This window comes from Watersipora subatra, chromosome 4, assembly GCF_963576615.1.
Source record: "Watersipora subatra chromosome 4, tzWatSuba1.1, whole genome shotgun sequence".
In the NCBI taxonomy this organism is placed as follows: Eukaryota; Metazoa; Bryozoa; class Gymnolaemata; order Cheilostomatida; family Watersiporidae; genus Watersipora; species Watersipora subatra.
This window is the reverse complement of record NC_088711.1, coordinates 6,400,720-6,422,329: the sequence shown is the minus strand read 5'-3', so window position 1 is coordinate 6,422,329 and position 21,610 is coordinate 6,400,720. Positions and strand designations below refer to the sequence as shown.

Sequence of the window (21,610 nt, the reverse complement as noted above, 5' to 3'; positions counted from 1 at the left end):
AAATCAATATTGCTATGAATGTATTGATTTAAATGTTCCCTTTCATGGCAATTAGTAACAAACTATTTGTGTCCACCTTAAATAAACAGTAAGTATGCCACATGGCTATTAATCATTAGAAGGAAAGCTTCTTGTGACGCAGGTAGGACTTTTGGAAGACATACACATTGCCAGAGAATTCTACAAGTTTTGTATACAGGTAAGCAATAGCGCATAACAATATACATATACTTCTACATATATATAAATGTAAGTGAGTGTCTGTCTGTCATTCATCTGTCAAGTTGGAACAATATAGTTTTAAGAATGAAAAATCTGTTTGGCAGACGATTTTAACTCATGTCATTCAATTCACAGAACTACAAACAAGCTCACATAACCACTAAGGTAAGTCGTTTGTTTTTTCAACTTTTCATCTGTCCTTATCGCGGTTGCAGGTTACTAATTAAATGTACGTTTTATTATTAATTAATAATATCTTTTGCGCTTGTTTTTCTTTTGGAATTTTTTAAAAGCCATTTCCAAGTCCACTATCTATTTTGTTAAATTTGTAATATTCAAATGTGCCATTTCAATTTCAAATGTGCCATTACACTCCTATGTATTTCCAGTTTTTCCTAAGGGCAATCACTAAATCTACAAAGTACGAAGACAAAGTATCCTCGCGTGCTTCACCGCTATACATTTGTACCAATATTGGGAGGTACCGGTATCGCTCATCCAAACTTTGAATACAACAAGCTTCTGTTGCTCGGTAAGCTTTTTATACACACTTCTAAGTATTTGTTTTTGTTATTAATTCAACATATTTATGATTTTCATTTTGTTTTCTAAATTCGTATTAATTATATCAAATCATTTTTCATTGTAATTGTTGCAGCAAAATAAACTATCTATCTAGCCATTAGTTGCTACTTCACATTTAAACACTTTTACAGGTGTTTTATTTTTTCTTTCAATTTATCTGCGCTACACAAAACACTTTTCTCAAGAAGTTTGAAAGTTAGAATGGTCTGCCTGCCTGTTGTGTATGTTGAATAAAAAAAATTTTTGTGCTAAGACTTTTTTATTACTTAAACAATGACGGGAATTCAGCTAGTGTAGATATAATGTAGATAACATGTTTTGGTAACGAAGCTTGCAAATGTAGCATACAAAAAGCTAGTGTGGCATTAGAGAGCAAAGGTATTCCTTTCATGAATGTCACCAAAATTGTGCTCGCAGTGCATGCTGTTTGTAGGTAATCATTTTGTTTCATCTTAAAAAATTTAAGTAAAAATGAAATTATATAAACTGCAATATGAAACAGAGTATGGTGTTGTAATAAAGCCTTGTGCCAAACCTTGGCAGCAAACCTAGCAGCCAGGGTTACTTCATTTTATTATTTCTACTGTTAAATATAGCCTTCCGTATGTTTATTCAGCACAATTCATCCTGTTATTTTTATGAGTATTTCAGCAGTGTAATAATATATTTGAGAAAAACATTCTGTTAGATGTTGATTAAATGTGGGTAAACTCAAGCCAACTCAACCCAAGAGGTCATCACAGTAAAATGTTCTGTATGAATGTTTAGTCAAGTATAATAAAGCAGACCTTTTCTCTGCCTGTTTGTGTGCTAACGAACTCTGTACAGTTTTTGTAAACAAAAAGTACACTTTTTTTGCTAAGAAACTGATATAGAACTATGTAAACAAACATAGCCTAAGGTTCTTGGATGAGTTTACAGTGTTGTATTTCCTATCTACAAATGTACTGCATGATTTATGACAAAAAGAGTCCATGTAATGGCTCAGAAGGAATAAGAGTTTGGAAGAAAGGGACACTACAGAATCAGTTATGAGGCCTGGGCTGTAGAGATGAACAACTTGTACTGGACTCGTTTTCATCGTATAAGCCATAGACTTATTAACTATCCTATTAACTATTAACTATAGTTAATAGGTCTATGGTATAAGCAGTCTTGTTCATAGGAAATAAAAACACATTTTCAAGGTGCATGTTAACTATAATCCTATAGATAAAAAGGTATGAAAGGCAGAAAATTGCTAGTAAGTTGTCTCGTGTTCAGAAAAAACTGAATAATAATAGTTGGTATGGACAAATTCAAACAATCAGGTAAAACAGCATTAGAATTTTTTAAATGCTATAACCTAGAAGGTGAACACACATATCCACACACTCAATAATTGACTAAAAATGCGATTTTAAATTCTTTTAATCAGGGTCATCATTATTCCAACTACGCAAATAAACAGAAAAACTTATATATAATATGTAAAACTTATCATGTATATGATCCTATCCAAGCAAAGACAACTACCTTCGCTAGGCAGATCAATGACTATATAGTAGATGTGTTATATAAACACATTATAGAAACTTTATTATAAATATCTATTGTATACATGCATACTATAGATACAATATATACTAGATTTAGATGTGTTAACCATTCTACTCTGCATATTAGCACTTTTCAGGAGAGCTATTTATAAACTAAATATTAAAGGAAACACAATCAGTGTGTAGAAACATGAGTTTAACGACATCAAATCAGTGAACCTAAATCTATTAATATTTGAGTGTCTTACTGACATTTTGCAATCTTAACAATTCGGAACAGAAAATATTCATTCTTTTTTAAAAATTGTATCTAGACAACTTGAATTGTTTTGAGAAAAGACTGCCGGAATGAGGCAAGCATGAAAAGGAACAGTCTGACGAAAAATAGCCTTAGAAGGGATGACACAAGCCTATCAGCGATCACGAAAGAGATAGGTGAGTAGAAAGGCGGTGTCAGTGACAACTTGTCACGTTATCTCGTCTCGTCTAATGAGTAATGAGTGGTCATGAATTATGCTAACCATCAACTGAGTAGACTAAGAAAGTACTATCCACATAGTAAATGTCACTGCTATCAAATGTGGAATAAATTTGTTTAAAAAGTATTTTGCATAAAAAGACATGATTTTTACAAAATCAAACTTTATAAATGAGGGTAGTCATGCCCAATTTTGAAGACTTTCACAAAATGAATTTGAAGAAAAAAATATTATGACTGTACAGGTACATATTACGACTGTACAGTTACATAATACGACTGTACAAGTACATACTACGACTTTACAGTTACATAATACGACTGTACAGGTACATAATACGGCTGTAAAGGTATATATTGTGTCAAGGAGGTATGACAGTTGTTTAAATAGCCTTTTTATAGCCATACTTTTACTCTTTATATAGTAGAGTAAGAAAATGCCAAAATATGTCTAGCATGATTCTGTCTTCATGAAAATGTCCAACGCATAATGAATTCATATTGATTGCAGTAGCTAGACATCAATTCGACTTACTGTCTATAAAGTCGTAAATGAGTTGACACGCTCATCTCAAGGATAGAACATTAGGCTCTTAACAAGAAATATTAGAAACATGTTAGTTTTCCATCAAACAGATGACACAATTTCATCATATTTAATTATCATGGTTCAGTGGCTTGACACCGTCTGAGTCTTGAGACATGATTAGTATGCTGTTAATTAGTAGAATCAAATCTGGAGAGGAACAAGTACTCTGTGACATCTATTTTTCTTATTAGCTGTTTTATTCTGTAGTTGTCAGCTTGGGCAACCTTTGGGACTAAAAGTTATTACGATTCTATGTGGGCATCTTCTTCAATGCTGTCAGCATTTAGCTCGTCAAGGGTTACACGATTGCTGACTAAAGATGAAATAAAGCTGCCTGAGGTTGTGAGCTGATTCAATACTTTCTCGAATCGCTTACAAAACAAAATAATAACACTTCGACCCAACCAAACATGTCAATCGAAATTTAATCTATAATTTGATCTCCCTCGCAAACATACGCATCTAGTAGAGAGGAGTGACTTGTTCATTGTTGTCATCTTTGTTTAAAACTCATTTCACCAACACATCCTTCAATGCTCTGAAAAGTAGTGTCACAGATATCACACAGTTGAGCATAGCACTGATAGACCTTAAATATGCTTTATGTAGAGGAAGTTTTTGCTGATAAGCACACAGCTGCAAAGCAAAAGAAGGAGATAAATACAGCTCAGGTGCCTGGCCTGCGTGACCTGAGCCAGCAAGAGATAGAAGACCTCATATTGCTAGAGGAAACGTCCAACAGAGCCGACTCTGTCCAAAAGCCTATTGAAACAGAACCAACTGATCTGGGTGAGACTGAAAGACTGGATTTAGCAAAAACTCTGGAGCAGGACTGGGACATTCAGGTGCGCCGGCATCACCTTTGACTGGAGGATATTTAGCAGCAGCTAGTGAAATATGATTCTATTGTATGTTTGGCAATATACTTCAATCAATAACAAATCATGAGAGACAATGAATTTTTGTAGACATACGACAAGTGTGGATCATGGATGGACTCAGGAGACAAAGACTTGCATCGAGTGTCTATTGATAAACAGGTTGGTCAGTTAATCATGTACAGGTATTGAGTCAATAAAATTTCCTGAAGCTGTAACTAAAAAGCAGCAATGCGAGTGCAAGTTTCACCCTGTCTGGCTATTATTACTGCCCTGAACAATAATACTATAATATTGAGCTATAATAGTAGTGATATTATTTTACATGGAGCATAATACAATCATACTTTGACATGAAGTTAATCTGTTTTGAGCTTTTCCTCGTATATAAAAACACATGCTAGAACACGTTTGTTAGAGCAAATATTCTTATAAGAACACATTGTATTTTGTTTAATTCGTTCTACGGCTCAGAAAGCTTAATGATATACACTTCAGACAATTGTATATAGCATTAAAACAAATATAAAAACGATATACACTTCAAACAATTGTATATAGCATTAAAACAAATATATAAATGATGTACACTTCAGACAATTGTATATAGCATTAAAACAAATATGTAAATGATATATACTTCAGACAATTTTATATAGCATTAAAACAAATATATAAATGCGAAAAACGTCCTGCGTGAGAAATCACACTATCAAAGAAATAATCCAAACAAGTTTTTGTCACTTTGAATTTCCTTAACAATGGGTAAACAAGTAGAGCCTTGGCAACAAAGGAGATGAATAGTGCATAGGTGGAGGTGCTGAGGGATACTGAAATACTCTCAGACTAGACAAACTTTATATGCACATATATTATTTATATATTTTTGGTTTTATATTTGAGATTTTCCCTCTGTACTCGAACTTTTCAGGTTTTCTTTTTACCAACGACGCTTTTACTTTCTTCCTTGTAATAACTGTTATATGGCTATGTATGTACTTTCGGTTGAATGTTCCTTCTTATAATTTCTTACTTCACTTCCAAGAAAAGCAGTGCCTCTTTCTCTTTTCACTATATCCATAACTCACACTAGTCTTTTAGGAATTGATGAGTCTAAGACCAATGATTTATCATATGAAGCAAGGTTTAATAGTATTCAAACACTGTAGAACTGAGGAGAACTGTATAAGCATGTGCATGTATATATTCTGATTTATATTCCTGCAACATTTTGAGAAACTCTGGATATTATTTCGAGTATATGCACAAATATTATGTCGTGTGTTGAAAAATTAGTATATGAAGGCAGTAGAAAATTGAAGTTCGACTATATTAAAAACATTTCTCTTTTGTGGTTGGCTCCACATGCATATGAGAGGATGAGTCAGTTACTGCCACAACATCATATGTGCACCATGCGATTAGATAGCACATTGGCAGCTAGACTACGACATAGCGTATAGCGGTAGATGCACATTGATGTTTGTACCGCAGGTAAGTATGGTAAAATTGAATAATGTAAAACAAATTCCATGAAATAAAAACAGAACACCAACTCTATTTCAGTTATCAATGAGCCCGCAACCTAAGAGAGCAAATAGAAGTGAAGCGCAATGCAACAAAACAATCATGTGAGTAAAATACTATTTTGTGTTATATATATATACATATATATATATATAACATATAAGTTATATATATATTATATACTGTATATTGTTATGGTGTTGTACAGTTTTGAAATAGTCAAGTTGAATTTATTCTCTTGAGGCTTCAATATACATGTGTGCTCAATAGAACATACCTATCAAGGTACTATAGTATATTTGCACTGAATACTATATGGAACATGAAAACAATTTCTATGTATATATATGTAACAGTTGCACTCAGCTGTTGAACGTTTCCAAATGCATAAAAGCAAGTATACCAGGGCCTGAACTAGCAGCATTACCCACAAAATAATGGAAGTTGCCTCCTCTAGGCTGTACCTATTACAGCGAGGCATAAACTTCTGTAGCAACATTCTACCAAGAATTTAATATCAGTCACAAAAGGCAATGCTTATGATTTCAGCTACTCCTATATTGACGACAATCTGTGATTAGATTTCAGTGCCATATAATTAGCAATGTAGGCCGTCAATTTGACTAATAATATAAACATAGCATATTATTTCTCCTTCTGTGTCACTAGTTCGTAAGTGTGTGCAACTAGAAGCAGTAAATTTTGTAAAGCTAAGAGGTGACACATTTGAATGTGATCGGGCTACTCACTGTTGTTACAGCAGAAGTTTTCCAATAAGTATTCTTCTACTTTGAAATTATGACTATTGATAAGAATCTACTAGGCCTTCAACTCTCTTGTGAGTGGTTGCTTATAGTCTAAGTTAGGCCAGTTCAAAACAGTCTGAGGATATTCGTCAGTTTGAGAATCACAGACATTTAACAGAGGTTATTTTTATTGACAGCAGTTTTGCTTGAAAGGTTATAAAAATATCACTAAATATAAATTGCTACGAGTTTATTATTGGTAAATTTGCACTTTATATTTAACTAAAGAATGCCCGGCGTTGCACAAATAATAAAAAAATTTTGTTCATAGGAAAATTATTTTCAATTGGCTTAAGCTAGTCCAAATCTTTACTATAATAAAAGTCATTATTACAACTCATGATCTTCGAGCGTGCTAACTGAAGCGTGCTATTTTAACAAAGCAACATTAATTATTGACAGTTGTAATAAGTATGGGCACAACTATTCCATTGTAGATCAAGTGGTTCGTGTGGTGGCTAGAAATACCTGTCTGCAAAATCGGGGTGATGAGTTGAATTCCAGTACGGATTGGTCTTTTCGTTCCTAAAACTTTATCGCTATAACTAGACGAACGACAGACACTCACATTTATATATATATATATAAACATTTATATAAATATATACATGTATATATTTATTTATATCTATATATATACATGTATATATATACGTGTATATATATATTTATATCTATATATATACATGTATATATATATATAAATGTACATATATAAATACATGAACATTTGAGACTTGTCTATGAACACATCCTAGCCAATAAGGACCCATCTATGAACACATACTAACCAATCAAGATTTATCTATGAACACATACTAGCCAATTAGGATTTATCTAAGAACATATAGTAACCAATAAGAATTCATCTACGAACACACATTAACCAATAAGGACTCATCTATGGCACCTTTTGTTACATTATTGATGTGATTGTTTCAGGATAATCATTGTTACTTCACCTTTATAACCTTGTAGTGACATTATAAACATGCTAAGTTTTATATTAAAACACACAACTAAACAAGTTTTGCATTTCTCAAACATTACATGGCAAAAGCTGCTGGTAATGGGATTTTTGATTAGTACGCAATGCTAACGCTAACAGTTTATTATCTCAGAATGTGTTTAAAAGATAATGACAATTTATGGAATATTTTCTCATTGGTTATGATATCGGGACATAAACTACCCAAAGTTTAAGAGAGTGCTGGAAAAAAAATAAGATGAATCAATGATAAAACTTGTTCAGAAGGATCAGCTCACCCAGTAAATTTCTCACTGATTATCAGCCATGTATACATAGCTTCAATGCTTGCGTTAAGGTGACTTGAGTACTTAATCTTAAAAGACAATTGAGCCATGAATGGTTGAAAGAGGTAACACATGCACTGGTCTTTACCAATGGCTGCCATCTTTCAGATATTATGACCGAACAGACGTTGAGCTGCTCAACAGCATAGAACAAGCTTTTACAGAAGTTAAGAAGCCTGACAGCCGAACATCCCTCGATTCCAAAAGTAGCAGCAGTACGACGAGTCGATCAAATTCTAGTCTGAGCAGTAGTTCGATAGACTCTGAGGCTAATAAATATAAGTAACATGTAGCGACCGGAGAGGTTCCGAGACTAACAAGATCTAAGTAGCATGTTTGTCATTTTCTTGACACTTTATTCATGTTTCTGAAATACTTGAAGTAGCTGACAGATGTGAATGTGTACGTTAGCCTTCATATACAGTTGTCATCCTATATACGTGCAATGACAGCTGTAATCAGTCATAAATCTGGTTATTATGAAACAAAAAGACTAATAATGGTAGTGATTTTAATTTTAACAAATCACACGCAACCAAAGAACTGGTAAATGCAAAGGCAGTCTAAGATTAGACCAGAGAAAAAAAACTATATAACAAATCTGTTTGTATATACAATAGAGGCTGAGCGGCTCCGTACCTGGCAGACTGTTCATATGCATAAACCTCACATTTCCTACTCCTGGTCTTCTTCCTCCTCCGACTTCTCTTCTTCCTCTTCTGAATTACCCTCCTCGTCTTCTGATTTCATTCCTTCCTCATTCTCAGAAGCCTCACCATTTTCCTGTTCATCTCCTTCCTTTGAGAGACCAAGAATCTCTCTACCCAAAACCTTCTGTGGTACTATTTCTAAAAGTGATTTATATTTCATGAGCATACTTGACCTTAGTCTGTCTTGACAAACTGTTGTTTTTGCGGAGTTGTACCCCCGTCGAGCGGACGAGCAACACAACAGCTTGTCACAAGACGTACTTCACCTGATGCATCAGCTGCACTTATAGGAAGTTGTTCTCTTCCGTCTATGTGGCTTGGTTGCGATGTTATGTCGGTCGCTCCATTGGTAATCCTAACGTTGAGGCGCAAAAATTTATTTAGAAAAAATAAGATTACAACGTTTAACCAGCGACCAGTCTCTGCGGTAAACTTTAGTAGAACCTGTGAACTTAGGCAACAACAGCGACTAAACATGTCGTTATTTGTGCGCTCAGTCAGTTTTATTTCTATTTTTGTATCAGTCAGTTTTATGTGTTCTTATAGATTTTATTTTCAATTTATTTTATTCTTAAATTCTACTAACGTTCACAAGAGAGACCAATCTTTGGTTAAACGCTGTAATCTTATTTTTTTTCTACATAAATCTTTGCGCGAAATCCGCTATGATTACCAACGGAGCGACTGACAACATCGCAACCAAGCCACATAGACGGAAGAGAACAACTCCCTATAAGTGCAGCTGATGCATCAGGTGCAGTACGTCTTGTGACAAGCTGTTGTGTTGCGCGCCCGCTCGACGGGAGAACAACTCCGCAAAAACAACAGTTTATCAAGACAGGCTAACTTGACCTATGTTCAGGGAATCTTTACAGAGATAGTGATAACTTTTATTTTAGCTAGAAGAAGGAAATCTAATGATTGAAATGTTATACCCATATAAATATTACATAAATTTATTATTTTTGTATTGTGAAAGACATTAGTTTTTTGTAACGAATCAAGCGAATAAAGGTAATTGTGGGTTGTGAGGCGTCTCGAAAAACCTTGAACATAAAAGAAACAGAAGCAAATTTTCACTATCATCCGTTAGAAATGGACAGAAATTATTTGAACTATCTATGAACATCCTGAACAAGAACAGATGTCTTGTGGAGCTGTCTCTTTACTATCACATTATGTTTGCTCATGTTAAAAAAGCAAAGCTACACAAACCAACAACAAAAAAGCTAGTAGAGTACACATGAGCAATGTTTAAAAATAAGCATACCATCAAGAAAGCCATAGACATCTAGAGAGTTAACCAGTGTTGCTAGGTCATCATATTCCAAGCAACTGTGTCCATCTTCTGTAGATGCGTAAACTCTCTGCACCAAGTCCTTGACGAAGAGCTCCTTTAATATGAGAATCTCCATTATAAATATTTCTGAAGTTTATTTGATGAAATAAGAATGTCGATTTAAGCTTTACAAATTAAAACGCTCAAACATTTTACCCCTGATACTAGACAGTATTAGCAACTTTCAATCAACTGTGAATGCACATAAGAGAGCACAAATCCTTTTGAACTGAATTTGGTATTGAAGCTACAAGCTTGTAGAACACAACAGAAAAAAAATAATTTTTTTATACTCTTTCCAAGATGTGATGTTTCAGAGGTAACTGAAGAAACATAATGGCTGATGTAAACTGAGCCTAATAGAGTGCGTATATTTTTATGAATATAAAAACGAATAGTTTTAATGTAAAAATCTTCTAGCTGAGGAGAAACTTTGTAGTTTGCTTTTTAATTAGTTTGCTTAGTTATTATCCTCCTAAAATCATTAACCAGCATATTATTAGAAACTAATGCTCTGACGACAGCAATTTATAACTTTTGTTGGTTAGAAGTGTCCTCAGTATTTTGGGAATTTCTCCAGAACTAACAGTTCAATCAAATTAAACTGATTTATTTCGTTCGGTATATGCCCATGGAGCTATCAAAATTTAGTAATGCTATGAGAACCGTAAAGACAAAATTGATTTTCATCCCATGAAGCTAAAAGTTCCTTAAAGCACTGCAGTACGTGAACGTAAAGAGGCTGGTGTAAATAAAACTAACACAAAAAAATTAAAACTAGCTACTGATTCAAACGTGACCTCGTTTAGATTAGAGTAAATACGCTGCATCACCACCTCGATCACTAAGGCCACTCTTCCTTTCCTCTGATTCTAGAGAGTAACAACAATAAAATCTTTCATGAACTTGTATTTAATTTATTGATTTAGTGTTTCACATATTTTAATTTATTTGCTTTAATATATTATAAGCAACCTCTATTAATAAGGTTTTTGAGATTTTGAGTTTGTGAGTTTTTGAACAAATTAAACTAAATGCAGGGACAGGCAACCGGAGTAGGTAGAAGGACCTATGGGACAGGCAACCGGAGTAGGTAGAATGACCTATGGGACAGGCAACCGGAGCAGGTAGAAAGACCTATAGAACAGGCAACCGGAGTAGGTAGGGGGACCTATGGGACAAGCAACCAGAGTAGGTAGAAGGACCTATAGGGCAGGCAACCGGAGTATGTAGGACCTATGGGACAGGCAACCGGGGATAGGTAGAAGGACCTATAGGACAGGCAACCGGGGATAGGTAGAAGGACCTATGGGACAGGCCACTGGGGTAGGTAAAGGCGTAGGTAAAAATATGACATGCAAACATAACTTACTCCAACCTATACTTTACACATTCCATTAACTTAAATAATTTATTTTTCATTTTTAAGATTTTCTTTTAATCTTTACATTAAGTTTCTTCACTTTTACTGATGATCCTGAAACTGAATATTTTTGTTGAAAATTCTTCCATGTGTAGAATTATATATTTGTTTTATTTTACATCACTTGATAAGACAAGATAAGAAGAGGTTTGCTCTATTATGGTACAATGTAAAAAACAAACTATTGTAATGGCACATATCCCTATAACATTGCCATAGATTAACTCATGTTATGATGTAGCTATTAATGCAATAAAAATAGTATTTAAATATAACAAGGGTGAGATCAAAAAATATATATAGCAAATTATTGCAAAAAACCTCCGATTTTGATTTTCTTCTAATGAAAAAGTGAAGCATTCGCTGCACTTGAACAACTAACACTACTAGAATTTGACTTTTTCATTCTGTGTCACCATGTGCATAGATTGCCGAGCTGCAAAGAAACCTATTTAAATCAATTAGTAATGTGCACGCTTACAAATATTTTCCAATTCAACTCATTAATTTTGAAATAAAATGATCAAAATCTAAAGAGTTTTCCAAGATTGAAATTGTGAAAAATTTGAAGAAATTGAATTAAAATGAGCTGCATAATAATAGTTAATGACTGAAGATACTTGAATTATAATTGTCTATTAATGATCATAAAAGGAACACTAGAGAAAAACTCTGACTGATTAGATGTTGATATTTTGGTTGTCTCTGTGACATGGGACTAGTTCTTTGCAATAAGTCTCCACCTTTTCACTAACTATATTGCACAGCAACCTCAGTAAACATTCTAATTTTCAGTACATACATTGCATAGCAGCACACCATCTAAATATAGATCAATAAAAATCTGATGAATAGTAAAAAAATGCTGCAGATGTCCTCAACTTTTTCAGGTCTAACACTATAAAAAACCGATCCTTTTGCTTTGTTATAAAGTTCTCTTGAGAAAGAGCTGGTGAGCTTTTTGTTAGGTCTTGTGAACTGTTATATTTGTCCAATATCCTGGAACACATGGAATATTTCCAAATCTGCACACGCCATTATGTCGGTGATTTAGCTCCTGTCATTGAGCAGACTTTGTAGGGCCTGCCGATCGCATTTCTTGTAGTCGGTAATGGCTTCGAGACGCACTTTGGCTCCATGATTGATGTTGTTTTGCATAATCTTAAGTCCTTGAACCCTTCTTCTATACCCTTGATGGTTCCAGTTGGCATTTTCAGGTCTGCTGCGTGGTCAATATTTTTTCTTGAGGATTACCCTTACAAACTTTAACTTTTTCAATATCAAAGGCCATTCCGATGTCCTTGCTTTAGATTTGATTAAGGTATATCAACAAATCAATGTCCTTTCCCTCTGTGCATACATTTCATCCATGTAGAAAAGTGGTTTATCTTGGTGCCTCCTCTTAAACTGTTACCCATACTGGGTCCCCAACAGCATACTGCTGAGAGAGTTTAGACATATACAGAAAAGCATCAGTGATAAGGAGCAAACCTGATAAATGCCAAAGTTGATTTTTACACTTGACAGCTTCTTGCCATTCGCTCCCGCTTCCGTCTTACAGTGGATCATCAGAACCTCGATGAACACTATCAGAGCAGGGTGGACATTGTATAACCTTAAACTCTCATGGATCTAACTATGAGGAATTGAGTGATAGGCCTTTTTGTAGTCAATCCAAACCATAACAAGATTATTATGCCTTCTCACACTGCCTTGACAGACTGTCTAATCTGCCAGCAATTGGTGTTTGGCTCCTTGGGTGTTGCGTCCAATTCTATTTTGAGCACTGGTCATATGCTGATACATATACTCTTTCAGTATGTCTGCAAATATTCCTAAGAGAAGTTTTCAGGTGCCCTTGGCAAGCATGTTATCGGCTGGTAGTTCTTGGGAACCGGCCCTGCTTTGGGTCTTTCAGCAGGAGTACAGTTCGTCCTTTTGTCAGCCATTCTAGATGGTCACGTTTTATCTGCTTTGCCATTTTAGTGTACAGAGATGTCAGTATCTTCAACTAGAAGGTTTGGATTATTATCAAGCCCTGGTCTTCATACGCTGCACTATAGACTTGATGCCTGTTTCGCTGATAGTTAGTTCTTAATAGGCCACAGTGTGTTGGTGGCTTTCTTTGAACCTCTTTAACCATTGAGCTGTGATTTTATGAGTAACCTACCTAGTTCCCACAGAACATTTGTAGTTTTTTTTAACTGGGGGTACACTCTTGATGGATTATAGTTTAACAGTTAGTTCACTCTCTGGTTATCCTGCCTTTTGGTATACTTCTTTAGTCGCACCAAGAGTGCTGTTAGTGCCATCAACCAGATTTCACAGATTCCCTTGTGGCTTTCTGCGGTTTGATCTTTTAATATGTTTGTTAGCACATTTGCGCAAGCTTTTGATTTTATTTTAGGCGTTATCTCCCAAGGTGGAATGGAGGTTTGATGCCTGGCAAACAGATGTTCAATACCCATCTCTTTTAGGTGATGATTGCCGTACTGTAGATTACTGCATTAATGTCAGTGATTGAGTCAGTCAAGATTAATTCCGGTGCTATCTTCTTTCAGTCTTTTAGGTATGCCCTTGTCTCACTGTGGTGGTATCTTGTTTTTAAAGTCAGTAGCGGCTGGGAACTTATTGAAGATCTAGGTACTAAGCCCTTCCACTCATGAGTTGAAAGTATCAGGTTCAGGGATGTCCAACACGTGAGTAAACACAAGCTGCGGTGGGTGGCACCTCCATGGCGTGCTTGGACACACATTCTTTATTAATAGAGGTCAGTTTGGTCTTCCATTGTCTAATGCCAGACAGAGATAATTCAAGGCGCATCTCTATCCACAGTTGTCGTGTCCTTCTGATGTCGCGTAACCTCACTTCTGCGGTTCACTCATAAAGTAACGCTGCATAGGTTGGCATGGTTCATGTGGTAGTTCAAGTTTAATACATCCATTTTGAACCAGTAGCCTATTTAACACTGCCTTGTCTTGGTTAAGCTACAGGACAACCTTGTTTGACTGGGTGACACTCGAGCCGGCCTGCTATTGTTCTTTGCACTAATCATAAAGGTCTTAGACATTATATAAGCAAGGGTCTCATCCATGAATCGCCACAAAGTGAGCAGAGCAATGGGATCACAACTGGAACCTCACAGTCACAAAAACACTCATACAACTGCGCTATCTGTCCTATATATATTATCATAACATGTCAATGTTACAACTACTTATGCTACAATTGTTTAATTTCATTCATTCCGAAGAATTGTCATGTTTTGCATATGCTATAAGTTTAAACCATAACTGCCACGAACAACTTTTATCGTATTTACTAGGTAAATCAGACATGCTGATTCCGATTTTGTAATCAAAATAAAGATTAGGCCACTAACTTTCAGAGTAATAAAGGATTTTTTATAGCGTTTTAATATCGGTCTCGAAAACAACACGATCGGCATAACAAGCTCCGCCCATAAATACTTGACGTAACCTAGCTTTTTAGGAACAGAAGTTACGTAGAGATGTTTAGACCGATTTAGAATAATAGAGATGGGTGTTTTAAAATCTATTAATATCTAAATCCAGCTTTAAAAATAATATCAGTCTTTTCTGAAAGGTAGATAAGCTATTTAGCATTGCATATTTAAAAAGCGCGATAACAACGCTAGCTCGTGATAAAACCGCGCTTTTTGAGCTAATTTTTCTCGGCGTCCAGCCCATTTAAACGTCATGTAACAAGCTGCGAGCAATTTTAAATAGTTTATATCCTTTTCATAAAAAGCTGAAATTATTTTACAGGCTGGATTTAGATAATAATGGGTATTAAGACACCCATCTCTATTATTCTAAATCGGACTAAAGTTTCCTAACTTCCGTTTCTGAAAAAGCTAGGTTTCGTCACATATTTATGGGCGGAGCTTGTAATGCCGATTGTGTTGTTTTCGAAACGGATATTGAAACGCTTTAAAAAAGCCTAAATGACTTTGAAGGTTAGTGGACTAATCTTTATTTTGAGTACAAAATCGGAATCAGCGTGTCTGATTTACCTAGCAAATACAATAAAAGTTGTTCGTGACAGTTATGGTTTAAGTTTACTTCGGATAGGTTAGATGATGAAACCTGACGAACACCCAACACTGATGAGGTTTATTGAACATTATAAATTAATTAACATAACATATTTCTAAAAACTGTCTGCGCTGCATACTCGTTGTATGTTGTTGGAGTTTATTTGAGGTTTTAACGATTGAATTTTTAAAATTTGAAGAGACTTATCAGTATTCACTTATCAGTATTCATAAACAGACTTATCAGCTCTGTTTATGAATATAATGAGCAACGCTAGTCCAGCACTGCTCTTATGACACACTAGAAAAGACAGAATTGTTGTGAATAGACCTCTGTTGGCAGCCATCTTTCGACATAAAATACCTTTAAGTAGCGATATTTGACCTACTCCAGCTATGTGTTCACTTATCATATACTTCTCTAAAATTGAAAATCCCTCCTTTTATGAGCCAATTTGAACAACACATATGGCTTGTGATTCAAAGCGCAGTGCTACGTATCATAAGTGTGGTTTTACAATGAAACGCTGTTGATTTTGGACAATAAGGCGTTCCTTCAGGTAGTGCTGATACAGGATCAAATGTTATAGCGTTTTGCATGGCATGCAATTAAAACAAAACAGCACTATTGAATAATTCTTGTGCTACAACAAGGTTCACATATTGTTGCTCAGTCCACTCCTAGATGACTTGTTTATAAATTGCCTGTGTACAGATAACAGTTTCAAAACAGCGTAATGAGGTAAGTAATCAAAAGCACGACGGCTACAAGGCAAAATTTTCAGAATTGATTTTAATCTGATTATATTAATTAGATAAGATTAATTAGATTGATAGCAATTTAATAGTTCTTTTTCAAGATACCCTTAACGTGGTTTAAAAAACTTGCAAGCATATCATCACATAACTAATTAGCCTTGACACTTATTATTTTAGTTTTAGTTTAACAGAATTTAATTTATGTATAGAACTTACTACTCTGCAAATCGGTAAGGCTGAAGGGGATCAAGTTAACTTTACCGGTCGTAGTAAACTGCTTGCGTTATTGAATACTATAGGTAAGGACAGCCAAAAGGCTTTACAATCTGTGGGATTTAGTGTAGAGTCTCATGACTATACTTATGAGCAGGCCATACATCACCTAAATAGGATTTATGGATTTTATTCTCAAGCATGTGATGAAAATGATTGTGTTAAGAGTTGCAAAACTCAATAGGAATTTAAACTTTAGTGGTGATAATAACAGGGAAGATTTTTCTCTTGCGATAGCTGTTAATGAACTTACATAGTTCACCACCTTTCGGGTCTGAGCGCGCGCTCTCTCGCGCTGCGGGCACTCGTGAAGAGTCAACGCTACGTAGGCAATTGAGGCGAGAAAAGGATTTGGAGTGGGCAAGGTTATCTGATACTTTCAGAGCTAGACAACTTGCTCGTGATTCAGAAGCAGTATTAAAAGATGGTAAGGCTAATGCTAGTAATACTGAGGTTTCAGAAGTAGCGGCCATTGTCTCTAGGCAATTTAAAAAGAAAACTACAAGCGCTAGTCGTTATTCTAATGAAGGTGCAGAAGTTCATAGAATTTATCAGAAGGAATGTAAGGACTATTATGATAATAGGTCTAAGGATAAGTGCCCCAAGGTTGGGTGTAGATCTTATGGTCATGAGTCTATTAGATATAAATGTAGGAGCCGATACCGAAATTCTAGTAGGTCTTCTGAAGATTCTAGTGCTGATATAGACAATTGTCGTACTAGATCCAAAGGTGAACTTTCACTTGAGAGTGATAAATGTTACAACTGTTGTAGTCTGCAGCACCCGCTTCGCAGTTTTCCTGCTGCTAGGTGCTTTACTTGCAGCAGGAAAGGTCATACTAGTATTGACTGTGCTAGGAATGGTTCTCAGAGACAAGATCTTAATAGGCACCGCTATGATAGAAGTAGCAGTAGTGAAAGTCACAGGAATATAGACCGAGGTTCAGATAGATGAGACTGGGACTACACATGTTCCCGACATTTTAGTAGTAGTGTAAAGTTATCTTCATCTGGTCCTAAACGACTAAATGATAAGATAGTAAGAACTTTGAAGGTAAATGGTATTGAGGTTGATTTTGTGCTTGATACAGAGGCGAAAGTTTCAACAGTTACCAAAAGAACAGCCAAAAGGTTAGATTTACAGTTAAGAGCCCAATCAACTGTTTTGACTGCAATAGATGGTTCTGAGTTAAAAGTAGTGAGTAAAGCAGAGCTTCAGTTTAGAAGTAGATATAGATTTATAGTCACTGAGGCTCATGTTATAAAATGATTGAGCAAAATACTTCTTGGGTATAAATGAATTAAGGCAGCTGAAATTATTAGCTGTTTTAAACACATTATGTTCGAAAGGTTTTAAGCCAGTTACATTGTTGCCTACGAGACCTATTACTGCTGGTCTATGTTGGCATCTTTCAGATGATGGCAAGTTGCAAAACTTGACAAATAAATCTGATAGAAAAGGTTAAAGTTCAGGAGATGGGAAGGGCATGAAGAAAGGTTGACAAAAAAAGATATCAGTGAGGGATGGTACCAGCTCAGAAGAAGTGGGTCCAAAAACAAAGGCGCATGGTCATAGCACCAGCTACACAGAGGCAGCTCAGGGTAAGCCGCAACCTATCCTAAATCTCATTTGAATCATCTGAATCTCAAGTCAGGTTTCATGTCATGTGTAGGAAGAGAGAGGGACCAGGATGCCTAGTCAAGGCACAAGGAAACAGGTAAAATAGGAACAGGTATGTACTCAGTTTTTGTATATTAGAGCTGAAGATAACAGGTTAGGCTGGTGAGTGCTACTACGACCAGGAGAATAACTATGAAAAGATGATGACTCAACTCATACAGGTAAAGCCAATTTAGACTGTAATACAAGGATAACATCTGGTTCACAGGCTATTTTTATGCTTATGTATGATTACTGCTCCCAGGGTGACTAACACTTTGGCTAGCTCGTGATGACTGCAGGCCCTATTAGTGTACCAGAGGATAGTATAAATGTGTGTCAGACACCGTGTCTGAAGCATGTCATTTCTTAGTATGATTCCTGGTGGTGGTGAAACCTATGTTTGAACTCCAATAGTTACAGTGCCTATGTTCAGGGTTCAAAAAAACAATAGGGTACGTTGTATATGCAGGCATCTCTCACGTGCCTGAGTATGTTCCAGGAATTTGGGCTAAGGAAAGCAAATCTGCCTTAATGACAAAGCTTCTTGCACAGGCTTGCAGGATTATGTAGTTTTTTCAGCTTGTTGAGGTCCCTCAGTGTATGTATACAAAGGTGTATTCGAGGGCATTCATCTTCCTGCCTATAGCTAGTGAAGACATGGTGAGTGCTTATACAACACGGGTGATGTTAATGGAAATAAATCTTATTTTATATCAGGTAATATCAACTCAAGTGATATTTTTTATATAATTCCTTTGTAAAGCTTCAGAAATTTTTTGCGCATCAATATAATGCATTTTAGATGCGAATGTGATTATTTAGTATATGTACATCTATCTATCTATAGATATTTCTATCGTGTGTGTTAGTAAACTGCCACCGGTGTGCCCTGTACTGTGCTCCTCAAATAACTGATTTCACTATGCAAAATCTTTTTAGATGTAAAGTTGCTATCTAAAAAGATTGTCGTCAAAAACAGTCGAACTTGTTTCAGATTTGCTGCACGCAATATTATCATCTCCCATTAAACTAACAAGCTTAGCTTTTCGTCACAACTCACAAGCATTTAGATTATTTATGAATTGAGCTAATATAAACAGTTTAGCTTGCAACAGTGTTCATTAGCTGGTTTGTGAGGCTACCTCAAAGGATCACTTGAGAGTGCAAGTTTTCAACTTTTCATCATAAGGAACATCCAAATTAACAGTAATTTCATTTTTTTTACTTCAACTACACGTAATTTAGTACTTTTTAATGTCTTTTTGCACATGTGTTGAAATGGACCTAATTGTTATATTCCAGAATGCTATATGATTCACAACAGCTAGTCATTAGTGTATTTCACCTACTTAAACTGGGGCAAGTCGTACTAGTGTTTGGAGGATATCTCCTAACTATCGTAAGTTTTAATACCATGTGTTCAATTCAACTAATGCATTTGCCTGTTTTACTAATCACCCTGTATATTTTTTAAACATTTGTGCACATCCTTTTTCTGTTTATAATTATGCATGATTTGCTGTATACAGGGCACAATTGATCGAATAAAGTGAATATCAACTGACGAGAATTCTATTCAGTGTCGCTATCCATACATCCTAACCAGATACTAGAACATAACCCTACATATAATAGTCCTGATAAAATGTAATTTATTATAATAACAGCCAAATGTAATTATATATATCTCAAAATATAATTTATCACAACGCGTACCGTAGCACCAGACACAGCGCTAAGTGCATCTTGCGACACGTTTTCAACATCTGGTGAACTTTTCATAATTATCCTTATTCTTGAAATAGGTAACAAAAATTCTTTGTTTTCTTTTATTACGTCTTCCTCTTCTCCTTCGGCCATGTTTTCAAAGATTATAAATGCAAGAAATGTAAGCGCCAAAAGATAGTAGTACAGTACATGGCTTCAAATTGACGTTCGTAGTCTACATTAGCCTTAACTCTGTCCGGTATGCGAGAGGAAATTAGCACCCCAAAAACTCTCGTGAGAGAAGTCAAGAAAGCGCGATTGTGCCGCGATATATGACATTATCACAACCAGAGCCGTATACTATGCGGCTAAAATTTCTCCAGGAGTCTGATTCTCAGTATGATGATTTGTTAGTACACAACAACGTCAGGTTAGTACCATACTGCTATTTTTGAATTATATTTGACATACTTATTTTCATTACATTATGAAAAGGTAAAAAAGGACAGCAAAGTTGTGAATGTTGTGAATTATTTTTAATATACAATGTACTTTAATGTATATTTGCAGATGGCTGAGTAAGGGTATAGCTTTGCAAAGGGTATGGACTGTAAGACAGCATATTGAGCAGGTTTTTAGTGAGATTGGAGGAGATGCAGCAGAACGATTTTTAGAGATTCTCAGATCGGAGCATTCACTGAGAGACATGGCTTTTCTGACAGACATTTTGGCCTATCTGAATGACCTAAATTTGAAATTGCAGGGTGAAGGTCGTAATGTGGTAGAACTCTGGCAGGCAGTAACATCTTTTAAAGACAAACTCCACTGTTTTTACGAGGACATAAACAGTGATATGAACCACTTTCCAATCATCAGAGAATTTGAGAATGGTCGTGATGATGTCGTGGACCTTACAGCAGCATGCGCTTTTCTCATTGATGTTTCTTCAGAGATGGAGCGTCGCTTTGCTGCCTTTGATAGTATCAATGGCATTATTGAGCTGGTTGCGTGCCCATTTCAGGCACATCAGCTTTGGAAAACCCAAGTTGATAACTTTCCTCATGTTCCGAGAGGTGTGGCAGAATTAGAGCTGTGTGATTTAAAGGCAGATATACTGGCTAAAGCTCAATTTGCTGAGCAAACTATTGTAGGGTTCCGAACACAACCTGCTGTCCAGGAGAAGTATCCTATGCTATGCAAAATGGCAGTGCACTTACCTACTTTCTTTGGTACAACCTACTTGTGTGAATCAATGTTTTCAAAGCTGACATTTATAAAAAGTAGGTATCGGAGTGTACTGACAGAGGAACACACTCAAAAGCTCTTATCTGTAGCAGTAACCAAAGATAAACCAGATATTGCAGCAATAGCTGCAAAGCAAACTTGCTTCCATGTGTCTCATTAACATTACATATACTTCTTCTGCACAGTAGATTTTGTTGAGAATAAACCTACATATGTTATTATGTTACACCTTGTTACTTTCATGTTTATGTTCATGTATACTTACACATTACTTAAAATACACATACAATTCATGTATATGTTCATGTTTACTTACACATTACTTAAAATGCACATACATTTCATGTTTATGTTCATGTTTACTTACACATTACTTAAAATGCACATACATTTACATATATACAGCTGTATTCATGCCTGGCCCTCCTGATAAGGCCTGGTTACCTGTTTGGCCCTCCAGCAAAAGTATTTGGGCACCCCTGCCGTATAGCTTCTGAG

At 35.6% G+C, this 21,610-nt stretch overlaps 2 protein-coding genes across 2 annotated transcripts; one reads left to right on the top strand and one right to left on the bottom strand.

The window, feature by feature from the left end:
* Positions 1–8,272: 8,272 nt before the first annotated feature.
* LOC137394648 (chromatin accessibility complex protein 1-like) lies at positions 8,273–20,027 on the bottom strand. Its single transcript, XM_068081405.1, has 3 exons — positions 19,877–20,027; positions 9,918–10,041; positions 8,273–8,785 (listed from the first exon to the last, which is right to left on the bottom strand). The coding sequence occupies exons 1-3, from the start codon at positions 20,018–20,020 to the stop codon at positions 8,613–8,615; spliced, it is 441 nt and encodes a 146-aa protein (XP_067937506.1). The 5' UTR covers positions 20,021–20,027; the 3' UTR covers positions 8,273–8,612.
* A 159-nt stretch (positions 20,028–20,186) lies between these two features.
* On the top strand, positions 20,187–21,434 carry LOC137394803 (general transcription factor II-I repeat domain-containing protein 2B-like). Its single transcript, XM_068081571.1, has 2 exons — positions 20,187–20,297; positions 20,438–21,434. The coding sequence occupies exons 1-2, from the start codon at positions 20,200–20,202 to the stop codon at positions 21,270–21,272; spliced, it is 933 nt and encodes a 310-aa protein (XP_067937672.1). The 5' UTR covers positions 20,187–20,199; the 3' UTR covers positions 21,273–21,434.
* The last annotated feature ends 176 nt before the right edge of the window (positions 21,435–21,610 follow it).

Excerpts from the sequence above, each read along its gene's own strand:
- LOC137394648 (XM_068081405.1), bottom strand. The coding sequence starts at position 20,020 with ATGGCCGAAGGAGAAGAGGAAGACGTAATAAAAGAAAACAAAGAATTT. Across the intron at positions 10,042-19,876 it reads GCGCTGTGTCTGGTGCTACG|GAGCTCTTCGTCAAGGACTT; the intron begins GTACGCGTTGTG and ends CTCATATTAAAG. Across the intron at positions 8,786-9,917 it reads TGTCTATGGCTTTCTTGATG|AAATAGTACCACAGAAGGTT; the intron begins GTATGCTTATTT and ends AATCACTTTTAG.
- LOC137394803 (XM_068081571.1), top strand. The coding sequence starts at position 20,200 with ATGACATTATCACAACCAGAGCCGTATACTATGCGGCTAAAATTTCTC. Across the intron at positions 20,298-20,437 it reads TTAGTACACAACAACGTCAG|ATGGCTGAGTAAGGGTATAG; the intron begins GTTAGTACCATA and ends GTATATTTGCAG.